Genomic DNA, 16096 nt, shown 5'->3' on the forward strand with positions numbered 1-16096 from the left:
AAGGAACTATGACTCCATGAACAAAGGAGTGACACAGTGGTTGTCTTCACACACAGTTCTAAGAAGTGTAGACCTTCAATACTGAAATTAGATTATTCAAATTGGAGTGATGTCGTTGAAGTGATTACACCATGAATGCAATCTGTGAAGAATTAGATTTATGTAACCTTGCTCTTTATGGTAAATTCATTGAAAGGTTGATGATGTGTGGAGATTGTAAAGTACTTAAGTACTTTTGAGTAAGTTTGTTCTAGTAGACAAATTTACACACACACACACACACACACATACACACACACTGAACTGAAGTACAAAAGTACCTGCTTTAAAAATACTTAAGTATCAAAAGAGTACTATTAGTATGATAATGTTTGTCAGGGGTTGCTGGCATGACAAACACAAATATAAATACAGTAGGCAGACTTTCCTATTTATTAAACAGAGGCATTCATTATAAACAGGGTGCCCTTCCAATAATGATTCAAGTTACTCAGTTATATATGTACTTAAAGCATTAAAAGTAAAAGTACTCATTGTAGAAAAATGTCCTGTGATAGGTATGCTATTATATATTAAATTATTATTATTATTACTGCATTAATGTAAAAGCAGGATTTTACTATTGTAATTGTTGAGGGGGAGATCATTTTTAATTATTTTGCGTTGGAGTGCAATTAATGATTATTTTCATTATGGATTAATCTGCTGATTATTTTTCCCATTATTCAATTTTTGAAATTCTGAAAAATAGTAAGAAATACCGTCACAGTTACCCAGAGCCTAAAGTGACACCTTCACAATGCTTGCTTTGTCTAACCAACAGTACAAAGTTTAAAATTATTAAACGCCATTGTACATCTAATAACCATGTCAGCTGTAGGCTACTTGTATAAAATGTTGGGAAGCTTAATTTATAACAAAACATATTTTAGTAATTCTTTATTTGTTCAAGGATTCAAAATGTTTATTGTCAGATGTTCAAGTTTCCCTGTACACTCAAATTCTTACTTTGCTGTCCACATTAATTGCCTACAATAAGAATAAAAGGAAAATAAAATATATGTATAAATAAAAATACAATAAAAATATGATAAATAGAGATATAAAATAAGATAAATAACAAATATATACACTTCATCGTTGTGCAGGCAGACGAATTATAAACAGTTGTGCAACTGATGAATTATATACATGTGGAAATTGTACATGTAGCAGTGTGCAGATGTGCAGTAACAGTGCAATTAACATGGTCATGGTACAGTTTAGAGATGGGCATGATAATGGAATCCACACGCCTATTAACTGTTTAAGACTCTGATGTCAGTGGGGAAGAAAGAGTTCTTCAGTCTTGTAGTCCTACATTTTACACACCTATACCTCCGGCCCGAGGGTAACGTTAGAAGTCCTTGATAATGGAGGCAGCTCTGCTGTGGACTCTGTGATGGTAAATGCTATGCAGAGAGGATAGTGGAGTCCTGGTGATCTTTTCAGCTGTCTTCACCACTCTCTGCAGGTGTTGGAGGTCCATAGCAGTAGTGCTGCCACACCTCACAGTGATGCAGCCGGTCAGAATGCTCTCAACAGTGCACCTGTAGAAGTTGCTGAGGATGTTAGGTGACATACCGTACTTCCTCAGTCTCCTCAAGAAGTACAGCTGCTGTTGAGCCTTCTTGACCAGCTGTGTGGCATTCAGTGTCCATATGTTTCATATGTAAAAATCTTAATTTGTAAAGTAACTAAAGATGTCAGATAAATGTAGGGAAGTAAAGGGTAAAATATCTCTCTCTGAAATTTAGTGCTAGTGGAGTAGAAGAATAAAGTGACATTAAAAGAAAATACTCAAGTAAAGTAAAAGTACCTCAAATTTGTACTTAAGTACAGTACTTGAGTAAATGTACTTAATTACTGTCCACCACTGTCTACTTCTGGCTTCTGGTTTATCTGAAGCACTCTCCTTGGAAAGACAAAGAACTACTGTAGTACTTTGGACCTCTTGATGACTGTCCTTTCTCCTGGCCACCTTCCTCGGTTTCCCCGTCAATCCACCTCGAGTGGACTTCGGCGGCTTCCGTAGGTGTGTGAGTGGTCGGACTGTGACGCAGAAGCGCTGAACGGGCAGAACATTTCTACTGTCAAGATGGCGACATCGGAGCCGGTAAGAGAGGGACAAGAGGTAGCTGAAAACTCGACTAATGCGCATGGAAATTGTGGTTACATCTTCACGATACCTGGCGACTTTATTTTATAATCTTGCTTCCATGAAACGGCATCTACTATTTGTGGGAAATGATTGTGTTTCAGTACACATATGTGTCAGTTCTCGTGGATCTCAATTAGCTTTAGCACAGCAATGTGATGGATAAGGCTGTGTCTGACTTTGTTGGCAGGGAGGGACTGACTGACTGGACGTCGTTCATTCAAACTACAATCAGTGATTTATTTTAATCCACTTCGACATAAGAGTCAGTATGCTATGGTGCTTTTTATTTAACCAACACTATGTTTTAAATGCTCACATTGCGTAATTATTGATTAAATTTATGACAATCTGGACACGTGTGTATCTAGCTTGGAGTTAGCCTAGCACGTTAGCTAAAACGAATGCTAGCGACGTTAACTGTAACGTTAGCCTGCCAATCCAAAGCTAGCCGCTTTATTGTGAGCTGTTACGTACTAATGTTAAAACACTGACGTTGTAGAGTTGGACACTGCTGTCAAATATTTAATTGCCCACTTTAAAATAACACTTTACATTTCGAGACTGCGACAGTGTAACGTTATATGAATGGTTGGACTTTTCATACCATATTTAATGGTGTGATAGCTGTGGTACCTGAAATTCTTAACTTTGTTGCGATTATATTATTCAGCTTGACATGTTATGAAGGTATACTTTCTGGTAATGGTGACTTTAAGGCCAGGAGAAGACCTAATTTAAGCTGCAGTGTGACATAGCTACAATGCCACATTTAAACACATTAACATTTAAATATTAATTCATCTCCCACCTCATAGCTTTGCATAAAGCCTGTGCAAACTTCTTTCATGGTGGCGATCAATAGACATAGCCATGTTTTGAATGATCGTCTTTTGTATTCAAAGAAAGTATATGATGATGTATTGTGTATGTCACTCTCCTCAGAAAGCACCTGAAACTGAAGAACAACAAACTGACAGCCAAGTCGTTGCGAATCCTGAGCAGTATATCAAGCACCCCTTACAAAACAGGTGAGAATGAAACAGCTGCTGTATTTGACAGGGTACTGCAACCAAAAGGAGCTTGTGTGTTACATAAGCCGCAGTATTTTGACATTAGTGGAGATTTAGATATCACCAACTGCAATACTCAACTGGGCATGTAAACAGCATTTTCTGATGATCAAAACTTCATCTCCTTGATAACTTAGGCACTACTGCTGTTAAAAAGGCCTAAAAATGTGTTTTTGCTAAATTTGGCTCCGGAGAGACAATAATGTTGCAGCATGACAGAAGTAACTGCAGGACTGAGGCTAGTTACTAGAAGAAAACAAATGATGTAACGCGACATGGAAGAGGGGATTTTAGTCTGGACAGTTTGTACTCTGCAGCAAGTCAAAGCCAGTAAAACTGAATTGTTTGAGGAGATAAAAACACACACAAATAGGGCTGCAACAAATATCTTCATTACTGATTAATCTATCAATCATTTTCTTGATAAATCTGTTAGTTGTTTGGTCCATAGGTTGTCAGAAGATTGTTTCAAATAACTGTTTCCTAAAGCCCATAGTGGCGCTCTCAAATGTCTTGTTTTGTCCAGAACCCAAAGATATTCCATTTTCAATTATAGAAGACAAAAGAAAACAGAAAATATTCACATTGGAGAAGCTAAAAATCAGAGAATGTGGACTTTTTTTCCCTTTAAAAATAAGTCAAAACGATTAATCAATTATAAAAATAGTTGGCAATTAAATTAATACTTAACAACTAATAGATTAAACATCTAATTGTTGCAGGTCTGTTTAAAAGTGTAAAGTTCTGTCCCCTTTAGGTCAGTAGTCTTATTTATTGCAGCCCTGATACACCCTGAGTAGAGAACAGTCATATTGCTCTCTAGTGACTCTGAGGATGTGTGTCTACTGAGAAACTCCCCGTAAACCTGTGATCTATATTAATGAAATTTTAAACAATTAAATTTTTAGCACAGTGATTTGAAGCACCATCTTCATCATCATGTGTTGAATATTTGCGTTTTGTTGAAGAAAGAAGTACCATTGTAAAAATAATTTACTGTAAATTGTATCATGTTAAGTGGAGGCTGTTTTCAGTTTCAAACCAGAAGCACAGAATGAAGAATTCAGCTTCCTACTCTGCATGTTAGTGTTGCAATTGTTGTTCACTATTGTCCTTTTAGAAATGTTATCATAGTTCTGTGGTGGTGACGACCTATTCAGGAGCATTGTACAGTCGTTTTAGGAAATGCTGAATAGTTCACTTAGTAGGTCACTTCTAGGCCATTCTGCCTGTTCAGCCCAGCCTCAGAGGTCAAGGTTGTCCACGTCTGCTGCTCTAGCCTGGGTCACGTTATCCTGCCATTTTGGTTTTAGGCACTCAGATTTAGTTAAAACAAACTGTGTTTGGGTTACTGTATTAAGATGCTTCCACTGTAACGCACTGAATGATGGCCGACTCTGTAAGGAAGTCCTGGCTTGTTGAATTAAATTGGGTTTGTAAGACTGAGTTGTGAAATATCTTTTACAAATTTACACACAGTTTCCGGTTTATTAGGTAAACCTAGCTAAAACTAATGCAGTCTAAACAGACAGTTTTTTAAATTAATGAGTCTTCCCCATTTGTATGCATGAGGGTAGACTAAATAGCAGAAACACCTCTCTGCATGATGTGATACAGTTTAACAGCACCACATATTACACCCTCCAAATTTACCATGAAGTTGTCAACACTTCTCTAAAACCGTATTAATAGAAACTGAACAATATAACCTTTATGACAGGAGGATGTATTACAGGACAGTTGTACTAGACTGCATGTTTTTTAGCTAGTTTACCTAATTAACTGACAACTGAGTGTATGTAGAAACTTGTGTTGCTGTCTCAAACCTACTCTGCTGCAGAAGTTAGTTGGGTAAATCTGGTGATGATTTGAACTAAAGATTATAAAAAATCTATTGCATCCAAAGCAAGAATAAAATTTTGCCTTATTAAGAGTGAACTTAAACCAGCAAAAATGCAGGTTTAGTCTGCTGTCTGGACAAACAAAGTGACCGACCATTCATATTAATATTTGATAGTCAACTTGCAGAGACTTGAAACTAATACACATGTATGGAGCTGTATTAATATCAGATGTGCTTTTATTTTTGTTTGGTTATCACTCTGTGTTCTGTGAAGGTAAATCTACACATGGGTTTGAACTGGCTGTACGTCTCTATTAACCTGCAAGCTGAAACATAAATAGCCATGATAATAACTTTCAAGTCATGTAATGTGATTTTCACATGGTACTGAAATAAAGGGAAACCAGCAGCTCCCGGAAGGTCGGAAAAACACATCCAGTTTCTGAAAACCTGTACTATGCTGTGGGAAATGCATTAATATACAGTGTACAGTCCAGTTAAGAAATGAAAAACATCTATATTATCAGTATTACACTGCATTATTAAATCCCGTAACAATGTATCAGCTGATATTATTTATTATTACAGGAACACATAAACAATGTTGCTATGGATCTTTGATCTCTTATATTTATTTACTTTGTGAGCAAGACATTTTACAGCTGAAAAATCAACTTGTCAGTGCTTTCTGCTGGACAAACTATGTAATGGTGAGGTGACACTGTTTCTAAATAACCTCTAACCTTGGTGGAAATTTCTGTATTTCTTGTTACTTTTCGGCTGACCTATACACCGATATATAGGTACATTGGTGAAGTTTGCCCTCAGGGCTTTCTGCAAGCCTCATTACTTGTCTTCCTCACATGACTTGAGAGCGACAGTTTGGTCGCGGTAATGCACCTCTAAGCTGGTTTGCCAACTGCCTCAGAATTGGAGGAAAAAGCTATATTATTAATACAGCACAGGAGGAGGAGTTTTTGTTTGTATGGACGATCCTAATGAAAGAAGAAAAAAGTCTTTGTTGAATTAACAAAACAATTACTGTGTCGTGATATATACCGTTACCTTGATATAAAATTAGGGCTGCAGCTTTCAGTTATTTTAGTTATCGAATATTCTATCAATTTATTTCATCGATTAATCGGATAAGAAATACTTTTGCTTTATTAAAGATCAGTTGTAAAAATGCAAAAGATAAATAAGACTGGTCTCTTAAAAGAGCAACTAATTGGTTTCCTTTTTAGAAAAATCTTAATTTTTATTGCTTAAATTGCATACAGTATTATCTGTCAAAACGAAACCCATTTAGGGCATTTAAGTGCCATATTACATTTTTAAATACTCCTTCGGAAATGCTAAAACAAACCTTTTGCTTTAAAAAAGGTATGTATGCTTAAGTTTCTGAACTATTAGTTTCCAACTAACTAAAGCTCAGGCATAATGTAAGCCTTTACTGTTGGTGTCAGTGGAGTTTCTACATGGCACGAGTGCAGTTTCATCCTCTGATTGGACTGTTCAGTTTGTTAGCATTTGTGTTTGATGGTGGGGAGGGGGGCACAGGGTTCGGCTGATGTCCTCTCATTGCCCTCCTCCCTCTCCTGCTAACACCCGTCATAAACAAAGGCTGCATTTGTAGCGTTGATGATGGCTGGCTTTCTCTGTTATTTTGCATTGATTTAGATGCTTTTGCAACTAGCTGTTGTGTTTTGTTGTGAAATAGGGTTTATGTTTGTGGTGTTAGGACTCTGGCTTAAGGTTATTTTGTTTTTCATACAATAGCACTTAAAATACAGTACAGTAATAGCACAGTAAACGCCTCTTTAGACATTTCTACTCATTCTACTGAAACTGAGAAATATTCCAGAGTTGTTTTGCTGTCCAAAAATAAATTATTTTAATTCATTGTCATTATACTGAAGTCATTTTTCCACTGTCCTGTGTGTACTGAGTGTTTTGATTCTTGTTTTGTCCTCTCAGATGGGCCCTGTGGTATTTCAAAAACGACAAGAGCAAAAGCTGGACGGAGAACTTGCGTCTTATTTCGAAGTTTGACACAGTGGAAGACTTTTGGGCGTAAGTGTTCTCAGCTAATCCTGTAATGTAATGGTTTTGTCACTATATAGGGGTATAAGTGGAGCGTTTCAGAAGAATAGCATTTAAAAATTACTGTTTTGTCTTTGACTCGGTGATACATGTGGCAGCAAAGCACTACTTATGCAGATGTAGATAAATTATTCTGTCATTAAATTATTTCTAATGCTGACGGAGGCACAGATGGCTGAAATAGCGATGTAAAGCTACATTAATGTAACCTGAGGTTCAACTTGTGTGTGGTTGTTTGTTTGTTTTTGTTTGTTTGTATTGTTGTGTGTACCTCACTCTTGGTATGTGCATTTGCAGTATATGTTATTTAAGAATTCTTAGCTCTGAAAGCACAGATGCCACGTGAGTTAAAATAAATACCAGTTAAGATATAAAATGTAAAAGTTTCTGAAATATTGTCATACCCTATTTTTATAGAAAAGCAACTTCACATATGACATGTAAAGTGCCACATTTACAGACTGAAGTGAAGGAACAATGGCAGATGAAGCCCGTACTCTTACTGAAGTCAGCATTTGTGAAATACTTCTGACACTGTTCCTGTGTTTCTTACAGATTATACAACCACATACAGCAACCAAGCAAACTTGGCTTTGGCTGTGATTACTGTTTATTTAAGGTAAGACCCTTTTTTTTTTTTTTTTTTTTAAATATAGTTGTTTTCCTCATCAACCTTTGGGATGTTTGCAGGATGTAAAATTCGATATATCGGAGCAAAGGCAGGTGGACAAAATCTAAAAACAACCTGCCGAGTCCCAAATAGCCACCTACCCCGTTTACTGGCCTGGTGTGAGAACACATTTTGACAAATAAACGCAGGTCTCCATTAAACGCCTGGTCTGCTTTTATAAAGTTCTTCAGATGTATAAAACCTCTTAAACCCCACCGGGTTGCTCGCTTTAGCTGCTTCTAAGCTGCTTAGATTGTTAATACAAATATTAATGTTTAAACATATGATCAATATGAACATGCTACCACACCTCGTTAGATCAGTTAGATTCTCCACAATTAAATTGTTCATTTAACGGAAACAACAAGCCCCAAAGTCTAATTCTTATAGGTTTACCGGTGTAACTGGCATGGTACAAGAGATGAAAAGGAAAAGAAACCTGCGGACTCGCATAACTCTGAAGTGCTGGTTAAGTCCGAATGTGTCCGTTCCTTGATTATTAAATCCCTATACTTGGTAAGGTCCACCGATTAAAAGAATCAAAACAGCTTTTCATAAAAATTAATCCAAGTTATGAATCCTGTCATGTGAAGTCCATCGCTCTCTGTCTGCTAACTTCTGCCACACTTTTCTCATCCCGCACCCTGTTGTTGTTTTCGTTACATTGCTGCCTACAAAATAAAAGCGCATAAGCCGTCTGTCGGCGCTAGATCAAATGAATGACATGTATTTGTTATTATTGGATAATTTTTATACAAGTAATATTCTGTTTTGAAATAAACTGTTTCACAGAAGCCTATTGTAGTTTTGTGCAAGAGGAATTCCCATATGGACGCCTGTCCCAAATATAGGCAGGGTCAATTCTGTGATTTTAGCAAATAAAAGCTGAGCTATTAATCAAAGTTTTACGGTATTTAAGTTAAACATCAAATTCATATTAGTGCTACAGTGTTAAGAAACAGTTGTCACTTAACTTGTTTTTGTAATGAAGTATTTAATTGCTTTTTCACTTTGTGCTCCAGGATGGGATCAAGCCAATGTGGGAGGACGACAGGAACAAGCTGGGCGGCCGATGGTTGATGACCCTCAATAAACAACAGAGACACAATGACCTAGACCGCTACTGGATGGAGACGGTGAGGCAACTTTTTTTCACGGAGCAGCTGTCATAGATGAACTTATAACTTCTATGTGGCTGTGATCAGGGTCTGAAATTAGCACCCGCCAAATGGGAGTAAATTGTTGCCGGGTGAAACCATCAGGCCATCCGCCACTTCGGCACATGCGCCTGAGTCACACTACCAGTCAGCCCAGGGAATATCTATTACAGTGCTTTAAACCAAACTCGGCCACGGAAGAGGAACAGTCAGTCGTGAGTGACAGCTGGTTAGCTTGCCAGCAGTGCCGGCCAGACTATGGGAGGTATCATTGATTGACAGAATCACTAATCCTTGTCTATTAGACGCAATAGGTGTGACTTGTTTTTTTATTTTTATTGGCCAACCTTTTGTATTGAAACTCAGAGTTTTTGTGTTTGCTTGCTGTAATTCAGAAGAGTAGGTTTGGTGGAACTGTGGTTTGGTATTGCACACTGACTTATAATAATAATAATACACTGTGGTGAACTTTAAGTTAGGGTTAGGCTTGCTTTGTGCTTCTTGTCGTTTGTCTTTACCTTTGAAATACCTAGTTGTTAGTGATTGTTTTGTACTGAAAGACATCGTTGCTTTGTGCATGAAAACGTGTTATTTAAAAATCTACAGGAATTTAACCTTTATTTAACCAGGAAGGACACTTAAGAACAACTTCGTATTTACATATATGTAAATATATTGAACATTGAATGACAACATTTCAAAAGTGGCAGATACAATTTCTGAGTGACAGTGAAAAAGGTTAATTTCAGACCCTGGTTGTCATTTCATTATCAAAAAAGAACAATATGATTCATATTGTGCGTCACATTTTGTGTATTTTGCAGCTCTTGTGTTTAGTCGGTGAGTCGTTTGACGAGGCAAGTGAAGATGTTTGTGGAGCTGTGGTTAACGTCAGACCTAAAGGTGACAAAATAGCCATCTGGACGAGCAACTGCCAAAACAGGGACGCCATCATGACGATAGGGTAAGTTGTATAAAGTCACCGTGTCAGTAGGAAATAATGCAAGTTATGGAAAGATGAAGAGCTTTGCTAACTGTAGCTGACCACTAGATAATGACACGAAGTTAGCATTAGTCTTCACACAGCATTCAACTTCTTGTCTTTCCACAGGCAAAATTATAAAGAGCGTCTGAACCTCCCAATCAAAGCCATGATCGGCTACCAGTCACATGACGACACATCCAGCAAGAGCGGATCCACCACCAAGAACATGTACTCCGTTTGAACCCCCCCTCCCAATTTCAACTGGCTGTAGATTTAAACAATTACCAAACTGCATCATCACAACAATAATTTTTGAGTTGTCAACTTGTCTTTTCCTTTTATTGAAAAGAGATTTGTTCTTGTGTACACCTGGAGCTTACCCCAATATGAGAAACAAGTGGGGCAATCGTTAGAAATAGGGAGGAGGCCTAGGAGGAAAGGAGAAGAGGAACACAAATGATTTGCTTTTAGAGTTGACGAGTTCTGTGATTAATACCAGTGATCTCCCCTAGCTTAGCTAAGAACAAGCTTTTTTTCAGTACTTAATGACTTGGAGTTGCAAAAAAAACAAACATCTTTCTTAACTTATATAGCCTTGTTTTTCTCACTCCTTACAAAAAGTGTTTCTCACCTCGCAGGAAAAGATGGTAGGCAACTTATCCTTTTCACAGAACAAATTTTAAGGACAATTTTAACTTGATTTATCCAGAAGTGTTAACCATGAGTTGGGTTTTTCAGACGCACCTCCTTGAGGAATCTGCAGTATCTTAAAGTTGTGTAAAAGCTGTGGTCACAATCCGAAGTAAAGGGTTTGGATTTAAGGCCACTTGTCGTTTCAGCCATGCTGGAATTGTGGAATATTGCTTGTAGAACTCTTTGAACTTTTTTTCTTCCCCTTACATTTATTTATAATGTATGCATTGCAGTTGAACTACTTAGTTGAAAGACAACCATGAAATTAGTGTTTATTCAATTTTTCTTTTCTTTTTTCTTTTCTTTTTTTGTTTGAGGTCAATAATGTGGACTACTGCATATAGATGACTTTTTTTTTTACAGTGTACCATACAGTAAAGATGCTGACAGAATTAGGTGTGCTTTTCACTGTTTTCTTCCTAACAAAAACTGTAGATAATGTCGCACTCCTCTCTTGGTTGATGCAAAGGAAAGATGATATTCATTGTGAAATGATTTTGCTCATAATGTATCTTTATTATCTGTAATTCCAGGATGTATATTACCTTCTTTCAAGTAAAGGTTAAGTGCTTTGCATTAAAACCAGAATTATGTTGCCTCGTTTTGTCTATGAAGTGTGTATCACTGAATCATGGGAATCATAAAATAACCAATTTAAAAACCTTTTTTATGGCCACTTGGGATATTGGGAACAAGTTGGTGAATACAACATTGACACTGATAACACCTTATTACGTTGTTTGTGCGGACATGTTACTTAACAGTTGTTTGTTTACACATCCATCAGTAACGGAGCAACATTATCATTAATTTGAAGTTGTGTTTCTAGCTACCTGGCAAATGTAAGTCCAACATTAGCCCTGTTTTTGGCCCCCATCAATTCCTAAAAGGAAATATTTGGCTCTTTAGCTGTTAAATGTTCCACTATGCTCCAGCTTTTTCACTGAAAACAGGTGTTTGATGGGGCCATAAAATGATGCTGTGACAGCGTTGAGCTAAAACTTGCTATAAAGTGGTGTAACACCAAGGGGAGCTGCAGATTCAGGTGGTAATTCTCTACGAATAACAAATTTCACATTGTTTTCATGTTTGGTACACTGATCAAATGACAGTATAGATAATAGCCACATTAAAGCCCCTGAAAACCTGTTTCAAATTGTAAGGATTTCTCTAACACTAAATAACAATGACTGAATAACCATTAAGATTAAAGATTGGGGGAAAAAATTGATTTGATTATAATAGAACAAATGGTAATGGAGTCTACTTGCTTAATTATCGAGGAATGTGCGAAATACTGACATTTTGAAATGCGTATTCCTCAACTTGAACAAAGTTTATAACATTAACTAGTAAAACAGATGTAAAACAGAACAAGGGTAGCGTGTTGCTCTACAGAGGAAGCGGGTAGAAGTAGCACGCACTGGCACCGCCTTAACGTACATCTGTCAAATGCAGCGTCTCTATCCACAACCTGGAGGAGGAACTGTACATGAGTGTATTAATAAAGAGTATAATGTTTAGCTAATAGTATACTGTTAGTATAACAATAATATACTACATTCATTATATTTTTACCAGTAGTCGAATATTAAATCCAGTTACAGCTGTTTCATTTCTGTGGGTTGTTTTTATACATTAAATCCTTCTGCAAGCAAAAGGCTCTACATCGGTCTCTAATTTGTTAATGCTAAGTCCTAACTTGTCAATATTGTTCAACATTTAATTATTTGCTGTAGCACGTCAAACTTTTTTTTTAATGTCCCGCCCCATCCAGCCTGTGATTGGTCGGTTGACGAAAAGTGACTCACAAGCACGTCGGCTCTGTGAAAAACATGTTGAACAACTAAATTCACCGATACAGCGAACGTTAATGGCCAGCGAGCCAAACTCAAACCTTCACTATCTTCTCACAGTTTTATTTTGACTGCTTCAACTGCCAACGTCTCTCTGTCTCTGTCACAGAGAGACGGGGGCTGCGTTAGAGAAGTCTTTTTTGCTCAGGAAGGTTCCTAACTGAGTGAAGTGACCCGGAAGTATTTCAGTGGCAGCCATGATAAGAGCTGTTCGAATTCTCTGAAAGCTGAGGAAAGGAGCCTCAATGCTTCCTTTCATATCTCCTTTAGCATAGGGTACACCGGACCATCCTTTATGAAAGGAAAGGAGAGAATGCCGTCCCACAATTCCTTGCGGCGGCAACATTTAAAGCAAGCTGTCTTGTAAAGTGATCAAAGTGAGGATAATGTTGCAGCGTGTAGCCTCACGTACCCTAATGTACTGCAGCCTTCAGCAAATTAATTTTACTTCAGTCACAGATGCTGACATCCTCGCCTTAATAAAGGCACAGATCAAGCTGGATAACCTCTACAGTAGGCGTTTCCCACACTAATTTATTTGTGGCGGCCACATTATCAACGTTGATTTAGTTACTATTTAAAAAGGGTAAAATCGTATTTGATGACAGAGCGCTGCACAGCATTTATTCTCTCAGCATCTCCTCTCACCCCGTCGCACCCTTTCTCTCTCTCAGCACAGTTACGCTGTCATTCTGTGGGAAACACTGTATTTACATACAATTGGGATTCATGTTGATAAATATGCCTATAGGTGGGCAGGAGGGTGAGTGTGAGCAAGCATTCTCAGTGTGACAACCCTGTCCATTATTTAGTGGCTGGTAGGCTACCTTATCTGCCTTTCTTGTATCTTGGTTGTGAAGTAATATATTCCACCGTGTTGTCCACCTTCTTAGATGGCCTGCATTATAACAACAGGGGGCGCAATGTCAAAGATGCGCTTTTTGTAGTCCATCTTCAGAACAGTGTAGTTTCATCACGTTAGTAAAATCCGCCGCCGCATAATTACGTCGCTTTGAAAAGAGCAGTCGGATTCTCTTAGGCCCAATCCTCATGTCCCCCCTAAGCCATAAGCCCTGAACCCTCACAGACTTTACTGACTTCACTTGGAAAGTGATTGAGTGCAAGAGACTACAAGGGCTCAAAATGCTGTAAACAGGAACGGGACAGCCCTTTACCACTTTATCACGTTACCTTGACAACGCTGAAACACGTTGCACACTTTTAATTTTATGCTTTTGCCTGATTTTTAAGTCCTGCAGGTTCTTGCTCTACAGAGTGGAGGAGAGTTAAATGTCAATATATTTGGCAATAACCAATAGGCCTAGCCTATTGTTGGTCAAAACAGCATCATTAAGCAAAAACTAAAATAAATAGTTGAATAAACAAAGTGTGTAGGCTAATAAGGTGTATTCCTCTGACTTCATGTGTTCTATGCACCATCTTAAGTTAAGAAAAATTCTAACAATGTTAACATCAGCGTTGGTGTCAATGCCTGTTTGTTTACCGTTTTCTTCTTCTTCTCCTATTTAGGCGGATTTGCAGTGATTTTTCCCTCGCTTCCCCCGGTAACCCTGGCAACCCCCGTGTTTCACGTCATACCGCTATGAACTGTGGGCATTTCCCTCAGCCAAAGTCTGCAGAAATGCGGACTTACGAAAAGGGTCTAAAAAGGGCTCAAAATGTCCGCAAGAGAGCCCTCGCGCACTTGACGATTTGACAGTGGGACGGCCCTAAACCCTCACGGACTTACCGAGAACGCGCCTCAAAGTCTGTGAGGGTGGACATTGGGATTGGGCCTTAGACCCGCCGTCCTCTTTTCCTAAGTCCTTTTGAATTCTCCTTCACATCTTTCCTTGACCTCATGACGTTTTCCATCGAGGTCAAGGAAAGGTGGTTAAAAAAGGATATTTTTTTGACTTTTCGGATGCAGCCCGGGTGCTCCGGTAGCGCGTCCCACTATGTTTTGAACAATTAGCGGCGGGGCGGGGTCAGGGTTGGTTGTTGTCTTGTCTTAAAAGTTACTTGCACACTGGTCATAAAACATTTTTTCTCATTGCATATAGGCTTATTTCTTTTTAGGGGCATGTGCGAGAGGCCGGTGTGGGCGGAGATAGTGAGCAGTCTGCAGCACACACAGAGAAGAGAGGGTCACACACACTTTTTCTGTTATATTAAATCGCACACTTTTTGCGGTTATGCAATCGTACATGACGACATCGCGATTGCGATTAGATTAATTGTGCAGCCCAACAAGGTTTAAGAATTCAAAAACAAAGCTAATCTGCTTCTTCAAGACTCTGGCGGTTCAAATGCTGCTGAACTCTGAGAGAGAGCCACGCCCATAAATCTGTGCAACCTTGCTGTTGGGCACGCCGTCGAGACAGTGGCTGATCGTCAGCAATATCAAAACAAAACATCATTAGAATACGCTACCCTTGATATATATATACATAAAGATGGTTTAGTATAGTATTTCAACATGCTCCCCATCTCACAGTACAAGTGGAGTGATGAGTGGTGCAATATTAAATGATTTTGTAGCGGGAGCATTATTTGGTAGGGGATATTAGTCAGAATACGCTATCCCTGAAATGATGTTAATAAAAAAAACAAACAGGAGATGTCATAATACTGTGAGAGTTATAACTTTATGGGATTGGAAAAGGGAACACATAAGGTAGCATTTTTCGATAGGGCAGCATATCGTCAGAACACCAGTTCACTAGCTTCTGAAACTCAATGCAGTCTCTCATCTAGCATTTTTTTCAATCGACCTTTCAGAAAAAACGAAGCCTGGGGTTTACTTTACATATTTCTAGGATAAATTGACATCCACTACTGCAGTTGCTATAAAAAACTGAAACCTTTGTAAATTTAATTATGTCTTTATAGCACCTTTCAAGGGACCCAATGGTTCCACAATTACTTTGTGAGCAGGCTACAGGGGACTTGCATCTTCTGTCAAGATGTGACTTAAAGGCTGCTAAAAAAACATAAATATTGACAAAAAAATCTACCATCATCTAAACATATGAAGGCGGTCACATGATATAGCCTACTGTGCTCGGACCTATGGGACATCACCTTTTCACAACTAAGATCTGCCCACATACATGAGGGCAACGAAGGACAAGACCACAAATAAAAGAAATCTCTCAAGTGAAATAACCAGACCAGTTCTGATTTTGGTTCTTTAACCATCACTTGAGAAACTGTTAGGCCTAATTACATTCAGAAATCATCGCTCTGATATACACATTCACTGAGATACATAAACACACCTTAAAACGTTGTAGTGCAAAGGATAATGACAACACCCACTGTGTTGTACGTAACAAACACTGCACTTAGGCTATAGATCTGTAACCGTTGAGGCGTTGACATCCTTGAAGATGAATAGTCTAAAAATGAATATCTCTGAATGCCACTCAGTTAATCATCCAGTCAAACAGGATCTTGAGACGTCACAGAGACCTAAAATGTCAGAATGGGTGTATTGTAACGTCCTCTACTCTTGTC

General features: G+C 38.2%; 1 protein-coding gene across 2 annotated transcripts; it reads left to right on the top strand.

Annotated features, from left to right (window-relative positions):
* The first annotated feature begins 2044 nt into the window (after window positions 1–2044).
* eif4e1c (eukaryotic translation initiation factor 4E family member 1c) lies at window positions 2045–11321 on the top strand. 2 transcript variants are annotated; one of them, XM_038737676.1, is made up of 7 exons: window positions 2045–2155; window positions 3143–3228; window positions 7091–7186; window positions 7772–7835; window positions 8909–9022; window positions 9868–10007; window positions 10155–11321. In XM_038737676.1, the coding sequence occupies exons 1-7, from the start codon at window positions 2138–2140 to the stop codon at window positions 10267–10269; spliced, it is 633 nt and encodes a 210-aa protein (XP_038593604.1). In that variant the 5' UTR covers window positions 2045–2137; the 3' UTR covers window positions 10270–11321. The 2 variants fall into 2 exon arrangements, with proteins under 2 accessions (XP_038593604.1, XP_038593603.1); XM_038737675.1 differs by having other exon boundaries at window positions 2111–2173.
* The last annotated feature ends 4775 nt before the right edge of the window (window positions 11322–16096 follow it).

Source organism: Micropterus salmoides, unplaced genomic scaffold (genome assembly GCF_014851395.1).
Source record: "Micropterus salmoides isolate LMB-PRFRI ecotype aquatic unplaced genomic scaffold, ASM1485139v1 Ms_hic_scaffold_22, whole genome shotgun sequence".
In the NCBI taxonomy this organism is placed as follows: domain Eukaryota; kingdom Metazoa; phylum Chordata; class Actinopteri; order Centrarchiformes; family Centrarchidae; genus Micropterus; species Micropterus salmoides.

What these genes read in the sequence shown, in the direction of transcription:
- eif4e1c (XM_038737675.1), top strand. Translation starts at nt 2,138, where the DNA reads ATGGCGACATCGGAGCCGGTAAGAGAGGGACAAGAG. An exon ending in GTGATTACTGTTTATTTAAG is followed by an intron (nt 7,836 to 8,908) that starts GTAAGACCCTTT and finishes TTTGTGCTCCAG; the next exon opens with GATGGGATCAAGCCAATGTG. An exon ending in GACGCCATCATGACGATAGG is followed by an intron (nt 10,008 to 10,154) that starts GTAAGTTGTATA and finishes GTCTTTCCACAG; the next exon opens with GCAAAATTATAAAGAGCGTC.